The sequence below is a fragment of the Enhydra lutris genome, unplaced genomic scaffold (assembly GCF_002288905.1).
Source record: "Enhydra lutris kenyoni isolate GAN:26980312 unplaced genomic scaffold, ASM228890v2 scaffoldscaffold17, whole genome shotgun sequence".
In the NCBI taxonomy this organism is placed as follows: domain Eukaryota; kingdom Metazoa; phylum Chordata; class Mammalia; order Carnivora; family Mustelidae; genus Enhydra; species Enhydra lutris.
In genome coordinates this window covers 42,556,192-42,577,671 of record NW_019154101.1, presented here as the reverse complement: position 1 = coordinate 42,577,671, position 21,480 = coordinate 42,556,192, and the positions used below count along the sequence as shown (strand labels likewise).

Genomic DNA, 21,480 nt, shown 5'->3' with positions numbered 1-21,480 from the left:
AGAAAAGTGTGTTCAGTCATTTTCAATTCACACAGAAGCCAAGCATTTGTTTCCACATGGAGTATTGTAGCAAGTAGACAAGTGGAACAAATGGACTGTATAAGCTAACTCTCAAGAATGGGGAATACCAGAGATCTTGGTTTAAAGGGAAACAACCCAAGATCTTGAGAAAAGGAGATCAGCTAGGGTATGGAGTCTTGTGAATCATCAATAATGAGTGTTGTATATGGTTCAACTTTCTCTACGTTCTTTTATTTTTGATCCTATTCTTTCCTGCATGGAGAACCATAATATCACTCAGACCTTAGGACCCATTTCCTCATAGTTTTTTTTTTTTTTTTTTAAAGATTTTATTTATTTATTTGACAGACAGAGATCACAATTAGGCAGAGAAGCTGGCAGAGAGAGAGGAAGGGAAGCGGGCTCTCTGATGCAGGGCTCGATCCCAGGACCCTGGGATCATGACCTGAGCCGAAGGCAGAGGCTTTAACCCACTGAGCCACCCAGGCGCCCCACAGTTTAGTTTTTTACATCATAAAGAAGATGAGGTGTGGCATCTCCTATAAACCCTTGTGCACACATCTTATATGGCACTGACCTCATTATATTTCAATTGTTTGTTGGCAAGTTGTCTCTTCCACTAAAATGTGAGTTGAGAGTAGGTCTAGTTAGTTCAACAAGATATGCTGAATTGTCTTTAAGACCTTGGCATTTTTCCAGGTGTTTAAATATAGAGACACATAAAAACATTCTCTGACCCTGAGAAGCTTTCTCTAGTAGAAAAGACAGACATAAGCATTATTTCTCTATTACGGTAAGTAATAGGATAGAGGATAGAGGTATGTATAAGTTGACACGATAGAGGTATGTATAAGTTGACACGAACTCAGAGAGAAACTCTTAGCACAGCCTGAGGGACAAAAAAAGGTTCCTCAAATTCGCTACTGTCTTGCATCTTGAAGGATGAGTAGGAATTAGCAAGGCAGTTTCAGTAGAGTAGGGTCTGAAGTAGGGGAGCAGTAGGTTGGACGGGTTAGGAATTGAAGGCAGGGAGTGTAGATTATTTTTCTCAGAAAATTCAGTGAAATTAAAAATGTTGTGGAAGAGTTTGCTGAACCCCTACTTTGTCCCTCACCATGCACTGGTCAGAGGGAAGTCTAGGAGGTCATGGTTATTTGTTGTCATAAACATTTAGTTTCACTGACAAAAAAAAAAAAAAAGTTTCCTTTATCAGGCTCAGCAGAAGTTGACTTTCACGTTTAAGTTCATTTTGTGAAAGTCATCCTTCAAGAATACATTAGAGATATTTTAAAGAAATAAAAACTTGATAGGTAGTAGTGACCCAAGTGTTTCAACAAAAACAAATAATTATGGAATGCCTGCCACACCTCTCCCCTCCCCTCAGATTTCCCGTATTTTAAAACTTGAACATAAAAATATATATCCAAAAATAGTCCAAATGTGACTATAAGTGGTTAAACATGTAAAAAAAAATTTTAGAGTAGGCTCCATGCCCAGCTTGGAGCCCAGTGTGAAGCTTAAACTCATGACCTCATGACCCAGAGATCAAGACCTAAGCTGAGATCAAGAGTATACTTGATACTTAACTGACTGAGCCACGCGTGAACCCCTGGTTAAACATTTTTAAAGATCTACTTTACTGTGTCTATTCTCATGGAGTAGTAAGTCTCTTTCTTCCTCTGCCTGTCCCCTTTAAAAAATAATTTCACTATCTACGTATAATAGATGTCAGTTGGCTGTCAACTTAGCGATGGCAACATCCTATTTGAAGGAAGCCCTTATCTATAATTGATGGCACCATGGGCGTAATCAATTGAGAGAGTGTCTACAGTGGGAGTCACGAAGTCTGAAGTCTTATCAGAATTAAAATTTTTCTTTTAAAGAAAGTGTAGAATTATGAGAAAAGAAACCTTAATTTCCTCCCCAAAACCAAGTTCTTAGGCTGCCTACTCTTTCCTCTATGAGACTACCATTAAAATACCTTGTTTGAATTGTTATTTCTGACTATGATTATTATTCATGAACCTGCAAAAACTTTCAGCACACCACCAATGACCTCAGGCTAATCAGATAATTTCTTAATGTGAGAACAAAAGGACTTTCTTAAATGCCTAACTGAAAAAGTTTAATACACAACAAAAAAACAGGAAGAGGTCAATTTTAAAAGCAGTAATTTTTCAGTTGGAACCAATCTCTGATGCAAATAAATATAACAAATTAAATTTATTACACAAATTCTCTATCATTCTTTCCCTAAAAATTTTCTCCATTAAACATGAATATGATTTAGTCCCATCAAAGTTCTCTAAAGTAAGCTGCCATGATTAACTGCATAGAAATTTTTTTTCTTCAAAAATAAACAAGTAAAAATACCACCCAGTCACTGAAAACAATTCAAACCATTTCCAGTTCCTAAGAACTTTCTCTAAAATTCATGCTGGCAAAAACTGTGGTACATTTTTTTAGGTCTCTTCAGCTTTCCTAAACATTGTTACGCTACAGTTGTGAATGAAATGGCTTGAATATGGCTAGAAACTGGAGAGTTTAAGCAGCACCGAATACTCAAAGGTGTCTAACAAGCAAATCTGTGTGGCCCTTTGGCTAAACAGTAAAAAGACCAGTTTCAGTTTCCTCTTCTTAATTAAGTTACTCAATAGTTATGTAATATTTTTTCTTTAATGTTTCTAGTTACCTAGTTTGGTGGCTTGAACACACCAGTTGAGCTACAAAATAAAAAATTATTATAAAACTACCCTGCCAAAAGCTATTTATATACATCTTTTCAGATCATGGGGTCTGCATTCTGCTTTATTATTTTGGATTTACTTTTATATATGGGCTCATGCATTCTTTGCACACTTACTGTGTTGACCTGGTAAATGGCATTAATATCATTTAGCCATGTAAATTCTTCTTTCCCCAGGAATCAGCAAGTGAACAATCATTTGAACAAGAGAAATATTATCTACATGTATCATCAAAACACACACACACACCCCAGTCACTACCAGGAACCACAGAGAAAAATGCATATATTGGTAATCCATTGTGAGACCACTCTCTTTTGTTATACCAGAAATGCTGAATTTCTACCTCATCAGATTAAATGAAAACAAAAAACAAAAAACTACCTGGTAAGGACAATCATAAAACAATGTATAAAAAGGAAAGCATAAAATTCTGAGTCCCCTGAGACAATGACGTGAATGTGAAAAAAAATTAGTTCGGTAAAGCAGCATATCGTGATGGTTCAGTACAGAGAGTAAAAGGAACTATAAAGGATATCAAGAGATTGAAAAATCTCTTCATCTACTTGGCCCTCATCTGAAAATTTAAGTTTTAAGGAAGCATCTAAGGAAGCTTTCAGTTCTACAATTCTGTTTCAGTCAAAATGGAATTTCTAATAAGAAAAAGAGATAAGGAGTTAATCTTTCTTATGAACAAACAAAACTAAAGAAAAAGCAGATAAACATATTGCCATCACTCAGATCACTAGAACAAAAAAAAAAAATCTGAGGGCAAAATAACTGACCATTTATACACAATACAGAGGTAGCAATTCTCTTAAGGAACTATGACATTTAGCGGATGTGATAATACAGCTAGAGATATTTTTGTATTTTTGCTTTGTATTTTTGCATTATGTCCAGTATTGTTATATTTTTGGGAACCAACAGAACTTAGCGGAAGTATTCCATGCCTTCTCCATTAACTGTGATGGATGAATGTTTTCCATTTGAACCCTAGGTTGAAAGTAAACTTGCATAGATCAAAACAAAAAAATACTTATGTTAACAGTGCTAAGAATTGGGGAGATAATGGTGTCATAGAAGAGCAAAAGCAAGTAAGCCAGTTCTCTGCCAGATAAATATTTGATTGGCTCACATCCTGAGATTTGCAGTCATTTTGAAAATATATTTAATTTTAAATCTGAAGCCTAAACACTCTTCGTTTTCCTTTCCTTCGTTTACCTTACAAAAGGCATAAATATATCCACATGGATGGGACTGGAAGAGATTATGCTAAGTGAAATAAGCCAAGCAGAGACAGTCAATTATCGTATGGTTTCACTTACTTGTGGAGCAAAAGTAATAACACGGAGGACACTGGGAGATGGAGAGAAGTGAGATGGGAGAAATCAGAGGGGGAGACAAACCATGACAGACTGTGGACTCTGAGAAACAAACAGGGTTTTGGAGGGGAGGAGGGTGGGGGGGTTGAGTGAGCCTGTATTACAGAGTGCACTTATTGCATGGAGCACTGGGTGTGGGCATAAAAAATGAATTTTGGAACACTGAAAAGAAATAAAATAAACTGAAAAAAAAAAAAAAAAACCCAAAAGGCATAAATACAAAGTCTGAAAGAAAATGAAGTTTGGGTATGTTTTCATATCATATGAATTACTCTCTGGCCTGGATTTCAAAGATGCCAATATAATGTGAAATGTATATAACTTTAAAAAAAATCTACAAATATATGCTTATTGCAGAAAATTTGGAAAATAGGTAAAAGAGCAAAAAATATGTAGTGCAAAAAATAGATTGCCACTACTTTTTTGGGGCTTTACACTCTATATATCTATAGTACTTTGGCATCATTTAGCTACTTTTTATATATCAGGAGTATCTCCTTGGATCATCAAATCCTTAGTTGTTTTAAACTGTCTACATAGCATCTCATTTTATAGTGATGCCGTAATTTGTTGAGGTTTTTTGATTATTAGTAAAGACCTATAGCTTATTACAACAGACTTCCAAAATCAATGTGCAAAAGAGAAACATGAGTACAGAAAACAAGGTAAAATGTAACATTAAGTCTGTTCGTGGAGGGAAAAAGTGAGAACAAGTGGCAGGATAATGGGGTTAAGCAATTGGCATGATTTATTCTTGACTTAGTACAAAAGGGTCACCTACCACGCATCTTGCTTAACGTTTACATTTGTGCCTTGAGTTGAGGTTTATATATTTTAGAGAAAATCGCTTATATATTTTAGAGAAAATTTTAGAGAAAACCAGGCAAACACTGCCATCCCACCAGGCTCAAGCTCTCTTGGCAGGGTCTTTTAAATGCGCCGATTCCCTTCAGAGAGGGTTTCGAGGTAAGACAAAAACCTGTCTGGCGCCCAAGTCAGCAGAAAGCCTTCTCTGTCAGCAGCTCCAGGGATGTTGAAGGTGATTTGGGCCGGGAGAGTCGGACCGGCGACCTAGCAGCGCCGTCGCCATGATAACCACAGCAGGAGGTAGGTGAGCGGAAACAGAAGCTTGGGAGAGTGAAGCAAAGACACACCTATTGCGTAAGCGTCCAAACACCCTCGCTCCCAGGGACGCGCAGGCGCAACGCTGCTCCACGCTCAGGGGTTTGAGGCCCTCACTTTGTCGTCACAGGGCAGATGGTCAGGGTGCGTCCGCCTTTTCCCTCCCCCTTCCATCCTCCTCCCTTTTTCCCCTCCCCTAGTCCTCAGTCTTCTCCTTCCTTCCTCTCTCCCTCCCTCTGGCGTCCCCAGCCGACACCTGCTTCCGGTCGGCGGCCGTCTGCGGAAGGGTGTCCCGCCTCTTCCGCCTTTACAGCGGAGGTGGCGGCGGCAGCGGCGCCTGCGCGTCTTCTGTCAGGGTCAGCAGGCGGGTCCCCTGGGTGGTCCACCTGCGCGTCGCGGAGCCGCGCCGTGGGGGTCGATGGCGATGAACTATAATGCGAAGGATGAAGTGGATGGTGGACCCCAATGTCCTCCCGGGGGCACCGCCAAGAACCGGAGACCGGATAACACGGCCTTCAAACAGCAACGGTTGCCGGCTTGGCAGCCCATCCTCACGGCTGGCACGGTGCTCCCTACCTTCTTCATCATCGGCCTCATCTTCATCCCCATTGGCATCGGCATCTTCGTCACCTCCAACAACATCCGCGAGATCGAGGTGAGGGGTGGGAGCGGCAGTGGGAGTTGGCGCTGCCCGGGAACGGGTTCCTCCGGGTCTGCGCTACTCCAGCCTCAGCTCCCTTGAGGTTGACAGGCTGGCTCTGCCCTCCCCCGCGTCTTCTTCCTCTTCCTCTGTTTCTCCTGTTTCTTTCTGTGTGTTTCCGGAATTTTGCAGTTTTTGTCCGAGTTTCCTCCTGCGATTTCCAGGGCTTCAGACGGGATGAATGTTTAATGCAGGGGGTGGGTCAGATGAAGAACGCCCCTTTAATGTGCGGTTCGTGTGGTTCTGTCGGGCTTTTTGCCTCCAATAGAGGTTAAAACACAGTGGGGGAAAAAGAAGTTCTGTCTAGATGTAACTCCGGGAGAATTGAGTTGGTCAGAGTGTCGTTACCCGTGTTGGGGATTACAGAGATTAACGCGTTGGCCATTGTTAAGGGAAAGGAGCCAGGGTCATAGAGGTATTGATGATTTTATATAAATAAGTTTCCCAGATCACATATTAGGACACAAAGCAGAAGTACGCACAGTACCTTTCATTTTGGGCTAGTATATGCTTTTAGTTGTAAGGCATTGATAGAGATAAAAGATAACCAGAATCTCCAATTCTAATTTTTACTTTTAGGCCGCATTTAATAATAATAGAATTTAAATTTTAAAAAGAGAGTCAAGGACTATACACAGAATTAGTTGTACACTATCTACTGAACACTTTACTGATATAAGACATGACAGACTTGGAGAAGCATCTTGAATTCAGAACAGCAATCATAGTATCTTCATCTATTTGTAGTGGTGGAGGTAGGTTGGTACTAGAATGTAAATACTTCGTAGAGATGTCCAGTACTAAAATCTATACATCCCCTTTTCTGGTACACCAGATGGTATTTTTATCTGTTTGGAAGGGCAGGAACTGGTATCAGGTTCTCTTGACTTCTTCTGTTCTTTCAGGTTATGCCATTTTTCTAATTTTATTAAATACTTTAAATCTGTGTATGTGATTTAATGGGACTTTCAGAGTAATTTTATTTCAATTACGGAATAGGCATGAAGATATCTACTTTACGCATAATCTGCGATGTTACTTCTAAAAGCAAAATCAATATATCCTTTAATTGTACAATGATCAATTTTAAGTTTATAGTGGTAAGAATATTATCAATAGCATAGTACTTAAATCTTTTGCTAAAAATTCATTTTTGGCTTAATATATGAAGAAAGTGCCACAATATGTTTACCCAGCATATATATTTATTTGTTTTATCATTTTTCTCTCCCTAATAGTCCTGCAAATGTGGTGCTTGTTCACTCAACCACTCTAGGATCACACATATCAGGATATGAGCAAAACAGTGTAACACAAGGACCTATGGGCTCTAGGTTGGTTTAGGCAGAGCTGGTGTTAAATTCCAGCTCAGCTACTAAAAAGCTCAGTTTATTGGGAAACTTTATCTCTCCAAGCCTAAGTTTTCTCACCTGTAAAATAGGTGAATAATGCCTATCTTATAAAATGTGGGAATTAAAAACAGTATAGATAACATTCCTGGCACTAAGTTTTTAAAATAAATAGTTACTGTCATTATGATAATCACTGATCAGGAGATGAGCAATGGAGTCAGAGAGGTTGGTATTTGTTACTAAGCTAACAGAGTATTGTAAAATGGAGGCAGAAACCTGGATGTCTTGATTCCCAGCCTTAATCTTTTACACTATGCTGGAATCATAACTGCGTTGTGAATAGTTAAGTAGAAGAAAATAATTTAACATTAGAATTGGATCATTTTACTTAAATGTAAGATATTAAGATGGAAATAGCAATAATTTGGAATTTTATACTATGGGAATTTAGTAAATTATCAGAACTCAATTTGTTAATATTTACTATACTATGAAGATAAATATTTACTTTAAAACTTTTGGGTTCTGAATTAAGTAAGGTTCTTTACACTAAGTGGTTGTTGAAATGGAAATTTTTTGACTACTTCTCATGTATGTAATTCTGATATCAAAGTGCCTGAGGAGTCTCCTGCACCTCCGTCTAATGGTTAAAAGGGAACTAAGAGTCAAGGCAGTACTGTTGAGGTCTCAGGTCTGTTACTCTAGTTTGTGATGATTCTTGGTATGTTTTTGAGACTTAGTTTCTTTTTCTTGAAGAATCAAAAAATTCAGTCTAGGGATGCCTGAGTGGCTCAGTTGGTTGAGCAGCTGCCTTCGGCTCAGGTCATTATCCCAGCGTCCTGGAATCGAGTCCCACATCGGGCTCCTTGCTCTGCAGGGAGCCTGCTTCTCCCTCTGCCTCTGCTGCCACTCGGCCTGCCTGTGCTCGCTCGCGCTCTCTCTCTGGCAAATAAATAAATAAAATCTTTAAAAAAAAAAAATTCAGTCTAGATGATCTCTGATACGCTGTTCAGTTCTAAAAATTTATGACTTCCAGCTTTAATGAGGTTTAAAAAATGCTGTGTATTCAAATTGGATCACCTTTAGAACCAGAGGAAATTAAAATTGGGAATTTTGTCCTAACACTGACAATACAGTTGTGTAAACAGAATTGCAATTTTTTAAAAATTTGGCTGTTGAACTATGCAGAATATTGGTTCTGGATCAGGTGTGGAATACTAGAGAAACCTGGAGAACTTTCCCAAAATGCACATGCTTCTTTTTGCAAGCTCTCCACCCTCTGTTAGCTATTAGTTTAGGTTAAAATTTGTTGAGGGTTAGGGTGCCGTGGTGGACCAGGTCATGATACCAGGGTCCTGGAATTGAGCCCCCTGTTGGGCTTTCTAAAGCTCAGCAGGGAGTCTGATTCTCCCTCTCCCTTTGACCCTGCCCCCTGCTTGAGCTCTCTTTCTGGCATGCTCTCGCTCTCAAATGAATAAGTAAAAAAATCTAAAAATGTATATATATGTTGAGGTTTATTAAAAGTAAGTGGGTAATAACAAGTTCTTTCCAACTTCTACACTGTAAGTTTCTCACACTTGGCTTATTTTATCAATTTTGAAAGTTTTAGGAACTTTGATTGCTGTATTACATCAAATTATTAGGCAAGAGGAGACTTGTCAAATAAGAATGCTTTTGTAATATAGCTTAGAGTGCTAAGATCAGAAGTCCAAATATTTTAGGCACAAAAATCAGTAGGTCTATACCCTTCTTCCAGAAGGGTATCATTTTTAAAAATTAATCTTGTAAAGCACATTGGACTCTGCTGAAAAAGTTATAAAAAAGATATTTTTAAATTATAATGCTTATATTTGGCAGTATTATCTCTCCAGCCCCATCCTGTTAGGTTTGTATATCTTGTTTAGTTGGTTTTTAGTTTTTCCACCATCTAATTCAGTGAAGTTATTAGAAAACTAAAATTGTTAATTTTATCATTCATACAAAAATATTTTAAATATTTAATATGTCGCTTGACATTAAATTTTAATATCTTCATTTATTATTAGCAGCAAGTAATTTCCTTTAATTTGGCAGTTGTAGGAGTCAGGCACATCCTTTTCTGACAAAAATAATGATTTTCTAGTCTAGGGCCTTTGTTGGTGAGACTGAGCTATTACCCGAATACAGCTACCTTCAAAAAGCTAATGAGATATTCTTAACTTTTACAAAGGCATTTATCAGTGTGAATGCTTAGAATCGGATGACTACATTTTTCAAAGTAATGTCCAGAGTAAATTTAAAAACTAAATATTTACCTTAAATTAATATTGCCAAAAGTGTTCAGGAAACTTTTTCATTAAATTTTAATGGAATAGAACTCCCCTTTCCACCCACAACATGTTTGATAGAGAAATCCCAACTCTCCTCTGCTTTTATCTTACTATGTCATTTACTGCCCTCAATTATTTAATCCTGGTTACTTTCTGTTTTCCTCATTTCCTAGTTATATTCCTATATAACCTGGATTCTTACATAATAAGATTTTTAAGAGGATTAGATTTCTCTTCTGCATTTAGCATTATTCTTTGTTTATACTTAGCTCACAGCTAAGAGTCAAGGAAGAATAAATTGCTGGGTAGAAATAAGGGTTAAAGATAAGGCACTGTATGTTAAGAAATTTAAAATTTTCCTATTCAGATGAATTGCAGTGGCTTAGAAGCTGACTCTTAGAAATTAAGAGGTTTGTGTTGTGTTTTAATTTGTTTCTCAAGCAACTTTGGTACTTAGAGCAAGGCATGGCAAAGTAAATATGGCTGGTCCAGACCATTTTGTAAAGCTCAGGAACTGAGACTGCTTCTATAGATGAACATTTGCAGTTGATTTGGTGATAGAAAACACTGACTTTGGACCCCAGTTATGTGAAATGTTATCCCTGAAAAATAATTTCATTCTTATTAGTAGACCTGCGTTACCAGAAGATTGTATGCTAGTGCTAATATATTTTGAATTTCATCAATACAAATTTGTGCAAAGTTGTTTTCTCTTTTTATATAAAGAACCTACATAATATTGTTGGGTCCGTAATCAAAGGAGCGAGACTGATACAAAGCGAAGGTCAAGCAAAGTTTTATTTCCCACCAAGCATCGAGAATCAAACCGACCGGCTGGGGCTGTCTCTTACAAAGAGGTGACCCTTCCCTGCCTTACAGACTAACTTTTATAGAGGAAAGGCCATGTGGTTGAGCCTGGCCACACGCAGGTGGCCAGTGAGATTGCAACACACAGAGAAAGCTGCACGGTCATGCTAGGTCACACACAGGTGGCCAATTGAATTACAATTCACCCCATAGCCTATCACCTTGGTCAGAATTGGCGCCCAAAAGGCGGGGCCCATATTCCTTGGTAGCTAGGGAGACAGTATGCACGCTCCACTGATTGGATGTCACCTGGCCCGACTCATCCCTGCATCCAGGCTCTGTTATCTCTACCTGACCTGACCCACCCTTGTATTTGGGCTCTGTTATCTGGAACTGGTCGACTGGACTTGCTTTTAAGTAGGTTGGGGGGGGCGGGGGGGGGGCTGTGGGGGGGGCAGGATCAGTTTAAGTTTTACTGCATAAACAACAAAATCACTGTTTAACCAGATAGAATCGCTCTGGCTAAATAGGCCCTTACCATATCCTCGACTTTGCTTCTTGGTTTGCAAAGCCTAGAGTGTTTACTTTCTGGCCCTTTACAGAAAAGAATTTCCTGCCCTTGATTTAGAGTTTTAAAGAAACATACTGGCAAATTCATCATTTGTTACAAAAATAGCAATTTTTAACTTAAACTTTATAATTCTCAATAATCTTTCAAGGTAGGTATAATCTCTGATAATTGCTTGTGTTCAGCCTTTTTTGTACACATTTCATAGATAAAAAAGGCCTTAGCTAAACGTATTAATCTTGGTCCAGGTGATACCATTCTTCATTTCTTTACACAGTCAGATAAAGTTCAAGCAACCTTTAAAAAATTGCTTTTGAGATTTTTACTTTGGAGAAAGGATTCCAGATAAATTCTTTAGTGTGGAAGTATTAGTTCAAAGGGGTACTTAAAATGCCATTTTATTTATTTATTTATTTATTTATTAAAGAGAGAGAGAGAAAGGGAATAATTTTTTTTAAGTTTTTTTTTTTTTTTTAAATTTATTTGACAGAGATCACAAGTAGGCAGAGAGGCAGGCAGAGAGAGAGAGAGAGGAGGAAGCAGGCTCCCGACTGAGCAGAGAGCCCGATGTGGGGCTTGATCCCAGGACCCTGGGATGGTTAGCTGAGCCGAAGGCAGAGGCTTTAACCCACTTTAACCAGGCGCCCCTAAAATGCCATTTTTAGAGCTTAATCTAATTAATACTTACTGTGATTTACCTTATTGCTCAGCATTTTGTTGGGTGACCTGCTTAGGTCTTATATTGATTTCCTTTAAGACGGATTTACATTCAAAAATGGAAATTTTCCAGTCCTTCTTATACAGTGTGAAAACTGCCTGTCCTTCAAATTCCTTCTTTCCTAGCTCATTAAATTCAGTTGGGTTCTGAGGAATAGGATATATTTTTAGAGTTACTAAGAAGAAAGGACAGTTTTATTTAGAGGAACAATTACAGTGGTAGCAAAACAAAGTTGAGAAATATGATAACCTTTAAACTAATCTAGTCATCTACATCTGTTCGTTTTAGCTCTGGTTCTTTGTGTTTTGTATTTAAGCTAATGGGCATGTGTACAGTTTACCATTGTATTCTGTATTATGCTTTGTATGCTTTTGACATTTAATAACCACTACTTTTTAAAATCGAGTGAACTCTAGTTCCTCTTCCCCCTGGTAGCTTCTTTCTTTCTAGGATAAGTTATGGACTGTTGTCTTCAGTATGAACTTTTTCCCCCTACCTTTACTGAGGTATATAATTAACAAATAAAAATTGTATATTTTAAGGTCTTCAGTGTATGATGGTTTGATATATGTATGTATGCATTGTGAAATGATCACCATAATCAAGCTGATTAATACATCCATCACCTACCACAGTTAACTCTTTTAAAAAGATTTTTTTGGTGTAAACACTTCAGTGAGAATACTTAAGGTCCACTCTTAACAAAAAGATAGAGATAACAAGTGCTGGTGAAGGTGTAGAGAAGAGGGAACGCCAGTGGAATGTAAATTGGTACAACCATTATGGAAGAGCATCAGAAAATTTACAAAGGAACTACCATATGATCCCACAGTCCCGCTACTGGGTATATATCCAAAGGAAATGAAGTTAGTATCTGAAAGGGTTATCTGCACTCACATGTTCACAAACCTTGTGTTTATATCCAGTAAATTTTATTACAATCTGGACATTAGGTCAGGCTACCCTTGAATTTTAGCTGTTAAAGGATTTAGTGGGTTTGGGTGGTAAAAACTCATAGACTGAGTTAAAATTATCAAGAGTTTTAATTGATATTTTGCACACTCTGTATGCAGAGTGCTGCTGTGGACATAGTGAACATTAGAAAAATGTGAACAGAGCCTCTTTAAATTTTTTTTTTTTCTTCTTAAGCAGAGAGTAGTCTTTCTTAAGGACCCTAGAATCTTTTGGGGGGTATGAGATTATACATCTAAAAGGAAAACAAAGCCTTGCTAGGTGAGTGGCACAAGCAGAACATGCCTTAATAGTTCAAAGGAAGATAAGATTACATCTGTCTTTAATAACCATGGGAGGCTTTGTGGTGGAAGTGGGCTTTGAACTGGAACTGGAAGGATAAATAACACTTCTAAATGGGAAGTTGGATGCATTCCAAGAAAGGAGATTAATATGAGGAAAGGTGTAGTGACAGAAAATCAAAAGGTGTATAGAGAATATAGGAGTAAGGGCAAATAAGCCAGTGCCAGATTGTGGATAGCCTTTGAGTATTTGATAATGAGTATGTAAATTAGGGAAGTGACATGATTGATACAGTGTGTATCTGTTAGGATTGGGTTCAACCATGAGGAATTAAGATTTTCCTTCTCATGTAAAAATCCCTTAGAAACACAGTCTCTGGCTAGGGTGGAGGTACTGTTTTACTAGGTCTAGTTTACTGCTCTGCCATTGGTAGGGATTGAAACTGATGCTAACAGTCCAGAATGAAGGATAGAGCTCTGTTGTCACATCCTTTTCCAGGCTGCAGTGTGAAAGAAGAGATAAAGAACAAAGGGGTAGGCCTTCTAAAGATGGTTTGAGGAAGCTGCCACGTACTACCTCCACTTAGTAACAAGGACACACTAGCTGTAAGGGCAGCTAGAGGTTAGAAATGTGGCCTTTATTTTGATAACAAGATTCTCAGCTGGTAATTGAGGTTTGTTTTTTTTTAATTAAGGTTTTTATTTTAATTTCAGTGTAGTTAACATACAGTGTTATATTAGTTTCAGGTGTACAGTACAGTGATTCAGCATTCTATACATTACTCAGTGCTCATAGTGATAAGTGTACTCTTTAATCCCCATCCCCTATTGCCCCCATCCCCCTGCCTACCCCCACCTCTGGTAATCGTCAGTTTGTTCTCTAAATTAGTAATTGAGTTTTAAGCTATGGAAGAAAGGTAGCACAGAAATTGAGGTTGGAGGATGTTAGGAGTCTCCGCAAAATAAAGCTATATATAGAAAGATTTGTCTGGTGGTAATATATTGACTGGATGGGAGCTAAGTCATCTAGATATAAGGCTAGGAGTTTAGGCATGGAAAAATAGATTGCATTTTTATATTGATTATAGTATTGAGTTGAACTTGATTTCATAGTAAAAGGCAGTACGTGTTTTATATGTGAAAAGCAAATCCAACTTTATTACTTTGCTGATAAGTTTTTTAAAAAAATAAGTTAATAGGAATTTTGAATATCATCACCTTCCTCTTATTTTCTTCAGCCTCTTTTTTCTTTCTCTGTTCAGCATATAAGTATTCCAGTTTTACCTCTTAAAAAAAATGAAAGTCCTATCTTAATTCTGTTTAGTAATAAAAATACTAACAACTTGCCTTTGAGATTTTACTGTGCTAAGAATCTTACATACATATGTCATTTGATTCATTTGATATGATGACACAATGGTAATGTTGTTATTATTCCTTTTTTGGGGGGGGGCATTAAATCTGAGATTAAGTCCTTTCTTAGTCACATAGCTAGAATTCACATCCTAGCACTCTTACCTCTTGTTTTGATTCTTGTAGGTGCTGGTCTGTATTCTCTTTTTCCACACAGTCTGTGTGAAAAGAAGGGCCATACTTGTTGATAATGTACATTCTTACCTTTCATTGACTTGCTCTTTAATTCAGTATATCTGAAGTATGTTGGATAGTGAAAAGTGCCATGAAGAAAAATGAAGGGAAGGGAATATGAATGGATGACAGTTTTAAATAAAATAGGAAGGCTTCAGTAAAGTGGTACTTGAATAAAGATCTAAAAGAAGTCAGGGAATGAGCCATATTGGTAACTGAGGGAAGGATGTACCAGGCAGAAGAAAGAATAAGAGCAAAAGTCCTGAAGAGTGTGTTTATTAGCATGTTTGAGGAACAGCAAAGAGGCCAGTGTGGCTGGAATAGAGTGAGAAGTGGAGAAGGATAGAAGAAATGAGGTTAGAGTGGTAAAGTATCAGGCTGCACAGCACAGGGGCCACTGTAAGGATTTTGGAAGCCACTGAAAAGGTTCACACACATAGGTGACATGATTTTACTTACAGCTAAAAGAGTCACTCTGGCCATGATAAGAAGAATATTACCTGGAGGATAAAAGTAGAAGCAGGTATAGGGAAGCAAGAATGCCCTGTCTTCTTCAAGCTAGCTGGGCTAAGAATTAAATTGACATGAGATGGATTAATAGGAGAAAATCAAATTTAATAGTGTACATATGGGGAGTCCACACAGACATGGAAATTCCAAAACCAGGCAAAATTAGGTTTATATGTCATAATGAACTAAGGAGAAGGGTAGGGGTCTGTTACTGCAAAGGGAAGGAATGTAGTTCACAGGAAGATCTGTAATTGCTTGGTAAGCAAATGTTTGCTGGGCCACTCAGAAACCATGGGACATAGAAGACTGATCAAACAGGCCTGGCTCGCTAGGTTCTTCCCTGTTGACCCTATCTAGTTCATCGTATAATGTAGTTATCTTAGGTGATAGCTCTCTTCCTGGAGCAGGTCCTCTAAATTATTTTTAGGCAGTTGCAGGGGGAGGTAAAACCTTTTCTGAATCTGCTGGGTTTTGATGGCTTTTTAACTTAAATGATCCTCATTACCACTGGCCCATCTTGGAGCAGCTTGCCCTTGGTCCTACGCAGGGAAACCAGATAAAGGTCTGCTGCCATAATTCAAGCAGGAGATTAGGGGGCCACAGTAGAATGGTTGCAGTAAAAAGCATTTAGATTTAGAATATATTATGACATGGATATCATGTATAAAATTTATTCTTTTGTTTAGTTACTGTATATTGAATTGTTAAAACATAGGCAAATGTTGGGTTAATGAATTTTTTTAAATAAAAAGAATATATTATGAACATAGAGCTCATGGAATTTTCTCAGGTAGTAAACATGCTGGGGGGTGAGAGAAATTGTAGAATAAAAGATAACTTTAAGATATTTTGACCTACATTGGAAGGATGGAGTTATAATTTATTGAGATGGGGGAAGACTGCAGAAGTGTTTTAGTATAGTTTTAGGGGCTTTTGGAGGGTGACTTATTAGGACGAGATGACTTTTAGACATTCAAATTGGAAATAATGAGTAGGCAATTGAATATATGAGTCTAGGGGGAAGGTTGAGACTTGGGTTATAAATTTTGAGGGTTAATCAGCATAGATGATTTATAAAGACATAAGGTGGAATGAAGTCAAGAGAGTGGTTGCAGGTCAAAGAAAAGTGAGAGCATCTAGACAACCCAGTCACTCCAATGTTTGTGGAGGCTGGGGAGATGAGGAGGAACAGCAAAGGAGATTAGAAAGGAGCAGCCAGTGAGGTGGGAGAAAAACAAGGTAAACTTGGTGTCCTGGAAAACAGTTTTAGGAAAAAGCCTGTGAACACTTATGCTCAGTGCTCCTGCTTATTATAGTTCACATAAAGGGAGGACTGAGAGCTGACCTTGGAATTACATGATGCATTTCATAATAGAAGAAGCAGTGATGAACCTGTCCTACAGTGAGTGCCATCACCATCCACATGTGTTTTGTTTTGTTTTTTTTTAAGATTTTATTTATTTATTTGACAGAGATTACAAGTAGGCAGAGAGGCAGGCAGAGAGCGAGGAAGGGAAGCAGGCTCCCTGCTGAGCAGAGAACCCTGTGCCGGGCTTGATCCCAGAACCCTGAGATCATGACCCGAGCCAAAGGCAGAGGCTTTAACCCACTGAGCCACCCAGGCACCCCACATCCACATGGTTTTTCACATCAGAAATCCTGGAATTCAAACTAAACTTGATTATCATTATCCTATCTCTAGGAACTAAGTTCTCTGATTTTTCTTGCTTAAAATTTCTTGCTTAAAATTTTTCCTATGGCTTCTACTATTCAGGCTTATGTTCAAACCCCTTAATGTGGAATGTATTTTTCTTCAAGATGGGCTACTTTTGTGCTTCTTTAGCCTTACCTCCTACCACTCCCTTACTCTTTGCTCTAGCCATAGCAAACTACTGTAGTTTCTGGAATGTGGCATGCTGCCAGATCTACCTGAATTGTCCGTCCTTTTCTTATTCTTCCATTTGTTTCAAATTTCATTCCTGTCAACACTATGGAAAATGTTCCCTGATTCCTCCCTTTCCCCACCTGATATAAATGCTTCTCAGGTCCCATAAGTACTAGCTTATGGCTTTTCATAACATTATCAAATTATATCTGGTAATTATTAAAATGATTTTACTTTCACTAGCCTGTAAATTCTTTTGTAGTATGAACAATGTGTTTTTCCATTATGTATTCCCATCCTGTAGCACAATATTTGGCATTTAATAGGGGATAAGATGTTTTAATGAACAAATTAATTAACTAAATTCAATGAGTACAATCAAGAAATTTTAAAACAGTTTACTGAGAGTTTATTGATCATCTGAATGGTATTGTGTGTCTCAAGGAGTTATTGAAATTAGCCAAGGAAAGTGTTATAGAGTACAAGATGAAACTTGTATTAATATGATATCCACCCCATGTGTATAGGTAAAACAAATTTGCCAGTTGAACAGTCATCTAGAGAATGCTGAAAATTCAGCAAACAGGTTGATTGGCAAATGTTGCAGCAAATGAGGGGGGAGTACATGATTTTTTAAAAATGTCATGAAATGCATCCCCTGCTCCTATACACAAACACAGGCTTTTTTTGAGGTTTATTATTTATTTTATTTTAAAAAAGATTTTATTTATTTGACAGAGAGAGACACAGAGAGAGAGAGGGAGCACAAGGAAGTGGGTGTGGGAGTGGAAGAGGAAGAAGCAGGCTTCCTGCTGAGCAGGGAGCCTAACATGGGGCTTGATCCTAGGATTCTGGGATCATGACCTGAGCCGAAGGCAGACACTTAACAAATGAGCCACCCAGGTGCCCCTTTTTGAGGTTTATTTTAAAAAGAAGTAGGGGCGCCTGGGTGTCTCAGTGGGTTAAAATCTCTGCCTTTGGCTTAGGTCATGATCTCAGGGTCCTGGAATTGAGCCCCCACATCGGACTGTCTGCTCAGCGGGGAGCCTGCTTCCACCTCTCTCTCTCTGCCTGCCTCCTTGCCTACTTGTGATCTCTGCCTGTCAAATAAATAAATAAAATCTTTAAAAAGAAAAAAAGAAGTGCTGTTGTATACATATTAGTTCTGAAAAATTGGAAGCCATAGACCAGCCAACCAACCAACAGTTACATGGATTTGTAGTTTAATTTCTAAAATTAATTGAAACTTATTTAAGAATGATTAGAAGATTATAGCATCTAATAGCATTGTTCATCAATACACTAAGCTGGCTATTGTTCTAAGTTCTCAGGTCTCAGATTATATATGATTATGTTTAGTTTTGAAAAAGTTTTTTTAACTTAGTTATTTTTTAAAAAGATATAATGTCCTTTTCCTCCTCCTTTTAAAAATATTAGAATGAGGTCTCAAAGTTTGATCTGTAGTGCAAGCAATGAGAGTCAAATTCAGGGATACTAATTATATTGCTAAGGAAGAATTAGCAGAACTTGGAGGCCAGTGCTAAAGTTGATGTTGAGATTTTGAACTTGGATGCTTGGTACAGTGGTGATACTGTAGCCAGGACACAGGGGTGCAAGAGCACCTGGCTCCGGGGGTCCCAAATAGATCAGATTAGGCCAGTTGCCGCTGACAAAATCCAAAGACAGAAAGAGGAGTAGTGGCGAAACAAGAAGAGAATCTATTTCAGTGTGGCCAACACGGGAAGATAGTGGACTAGTTTCCCAAAGGCTATCTCCAAAGTGTTGAAAATACTTCTAGGTTTATATAAGGAAAATGTGGGACAAAGTTCACTGGGTACACACAGGTGGGCAGTAAAGGTCAGGTGAGTCATTGTCTTGGGGATCAGCCATGCTGATTTTGCTGGCTCAGGGTAGTCCTTATTGCTGAGGGGGTAATTTTGGTCCCCAGTCATGGGGATACTTTGCCTGTAGGATCTTTTGCTTGAGTTAATCGCTAAGCTGGAAAGAATCAGAAAGTACAGACTGAAGTCAAAATGGAGGTAGTTGAAATAAGTCCTCTTTTAGTATCGTTTATAGGTATCAAAAGACAACCACTGACTGGGTGTGAGATTAAGGGATTCAATGAACTATCATTACTGATTTTTTTTAAGTCAAGTTTTTAGTGAGGCACAACCAAAAAGCATTAAAAAATCACATACATATAGCTTAATTTTGAAAAGATCACCATAGATTTGAAATAGAGATGGTAAGAGTTTAATTAGGAGGTAAGAAACTCAACTAAGTGAATACATCTAGGAATAAAAAATTGGACTGGGGGTGGAGATAAGACCAGTGACAATTTAGAGAGGGCGGTATAATGGATGCCACGTGGTTTAAGACAGCATTGCCAGGAAGGAGCACTGGAGACAAAGGTAAAAGCCACTAATATTTGAACATCTGTTGGACTATACAAAAACAATATTTTGTATAGAAATGACCATGTATTCTTCCAAAGAGAAAGCTCTGCTTTACTCACTGATTTATCTGTTCCTTTGATCTACCCTGTTATATAGTTTGAATCATAATTAGCAAAGCCCTTTTCATCAGTTCTATCCTAGGCAGTTTTTATAACTTGATAACCTTAGTTAGACTTTTAAGGAATTTTATGTTGGAGTTTATTTTTTTGTGTGTAGAAATGGGTTAAATGTCATATATAAGACTTTGTATGAAAATTTATATTATAAAATTACATTTCAAACACTAAAAATTAAGATAGTCCTGGGATGATATTGTCAGGGAGGAAGAATATCTGCTACCCTTCAAGATCCTTCTAGGTGGACTAAGAATCAAATTGACATGAGACAGATTAACAGGAGAAAATCAAATTTGGTAATCCATGTACAGAAAACCCACATAGACCTGGAAATCCCAGGCAGTCAGGCAACGTTGTGTTTATAAATGAGCTAAGGAGAGGAGTAGGGGTCTGAGGATACAAGAGAGAAAAATACCATTAGCAGGAAGGTAAAAGGGGAGGTATTTATAATTTTTTTTTTTTTTTTTTGGACAGACAGAGATCACAAGCAGACAGAGGCAGGCAGAGAGAGAGGAGGAAGCAGGCCGATCCCAGGATGCTGGGATCATGACCTGAGCTGAAGGCAGAGGCTTTAACCCACTGAGCCACCCAGGTGCCCCAAAAGGAGGTATTTAGAAAGCAAAGGTTGCATTGTTATGTAGATAAGTTTCTTTGGTAAAGAGGAATCTCTCTGAATAGCTTTCTTCCTGATAAAAGCAGGCATTTGAGAGGAAAGTGAAGAGCTTTTCCTCAGTCTGCTGGGTTTTGATTACTTTTAACTCAAAATAACGTTAATGCCTAAGTGGCCCATCTTGGGGCTGCCTGCCTTTGACCCCAGCAATACCTACTAATCACAACAAAATTTTTAAAAAGACTTTACTTATTTGACACAGAGAGGAGAGATCACAAGTAGGCAGAGATGCAGGCAGAGGGAGGGAGAAGCAGGCTCCCAGCTGAGCAGGGAGCCCGTTGAGGTGCTGGATCCCAGAACCCTGGGATCATGACCAGAGCTGAAGGCAGATGCTTAACAGACTGAGCCACCCCAACAAAGTCGTTTTCAATCTGTCTTTAAGTTGAAAAATATGAAGACTTTGTACTGTTTAAAACATCAGAATACTCACAATTGACACCAATTTTATTCTTTATTTAAAATATTTTATTTGAGAGAGCAAGCAAGGGAGGAGCAGAGAGAAAGGATGGGCTCCTAGCCAATATGACTGGTGTCCTTATAAGAAGAGATAGACAACAGATGCAGAGGGAAGGTGATGTGAAGACAGACACATAGGGAGAAGCAGGCAGTAATAGAGCCAGAGGTGGAGTGATGCAGCTGCAAGCCAAAGAACACCAAGAATTGGCAGCCACTACCAGAAGCTACAAGGAGGCAAGGAAGGAGTCTCCCCAGAGTCCCAGAAGGAGTAGAGCCCTGCTGACACCTAGAATTCAGACTTCTAGTTTCCAGAATTGTGAGAAAATAAATTACACTTTGTTGGAAGACACCCAGTTTGTGGCAGGTAGTTACAGCAGCCCCAGTCACATTCCATAGTCACATACCAGCCTTTTTGGTTTGGGGCAGTTACTTAACCTTGGAATTTCGATTTCCTCTCTGTAAAAGGTTAAGAGCAATTCTGGCATGGAGAAGACAGTTGGGAAATAATAGCTAGTTTTGCTATTGCTGTCCTTTCTTTAAAGATCATTTACATTATTACCTAATTCATAAATTTATCATCTCAAGTATGAGATTGAAACTGATTGAATTAGAAGTAAAATCCTTGGGGTGCTTGGATGGCTCAGTTGATTGAGCTGTTGACTTTGGCTCAGGTTATGATCTCAGGGTCCTGGGATGAGCCCTTTGTAGTTTTTAGGTTCCCGCTCAGTGTGGAATCCACTTGTCCCTCTCATTTTGCCCCTACCCCTATTTGTGCTTTCTCTATCCAGTAAATTTAAAAAATCTTCTTTTTTTTAAAA

At 38.3% G+C, this 21,480-nt stretch overlaps 1 protein-coding gene across 2 annotated transcripts in view; it reads left to right on the top strand.

Moving 5' to 3' along the window:
• The first annotated feature begins 5,515 nt into the window (after positions 1-5,515).
• LOC111147658 (transmembrane protein 30A) overlaps positions 5,516-21,480 on the top strand; it is a 35,640-nt gene continuing 19,675 nt past the window's right edge. For both annotated transcript variants that reach the window (XM_022503856.1, XM_022503855.1), the window contains exon 1: positions 5,516-5,930. In XM_022503856.1, the coding sequence (XP_022359564.1) occupies positions 5,694-5,930 (237 nt within the window). In that variant the 5' untranslated portion in view covers positions 5,516-5,693. The remainder of the gene's footprint in view (positions 5,931-21,480) is intronic.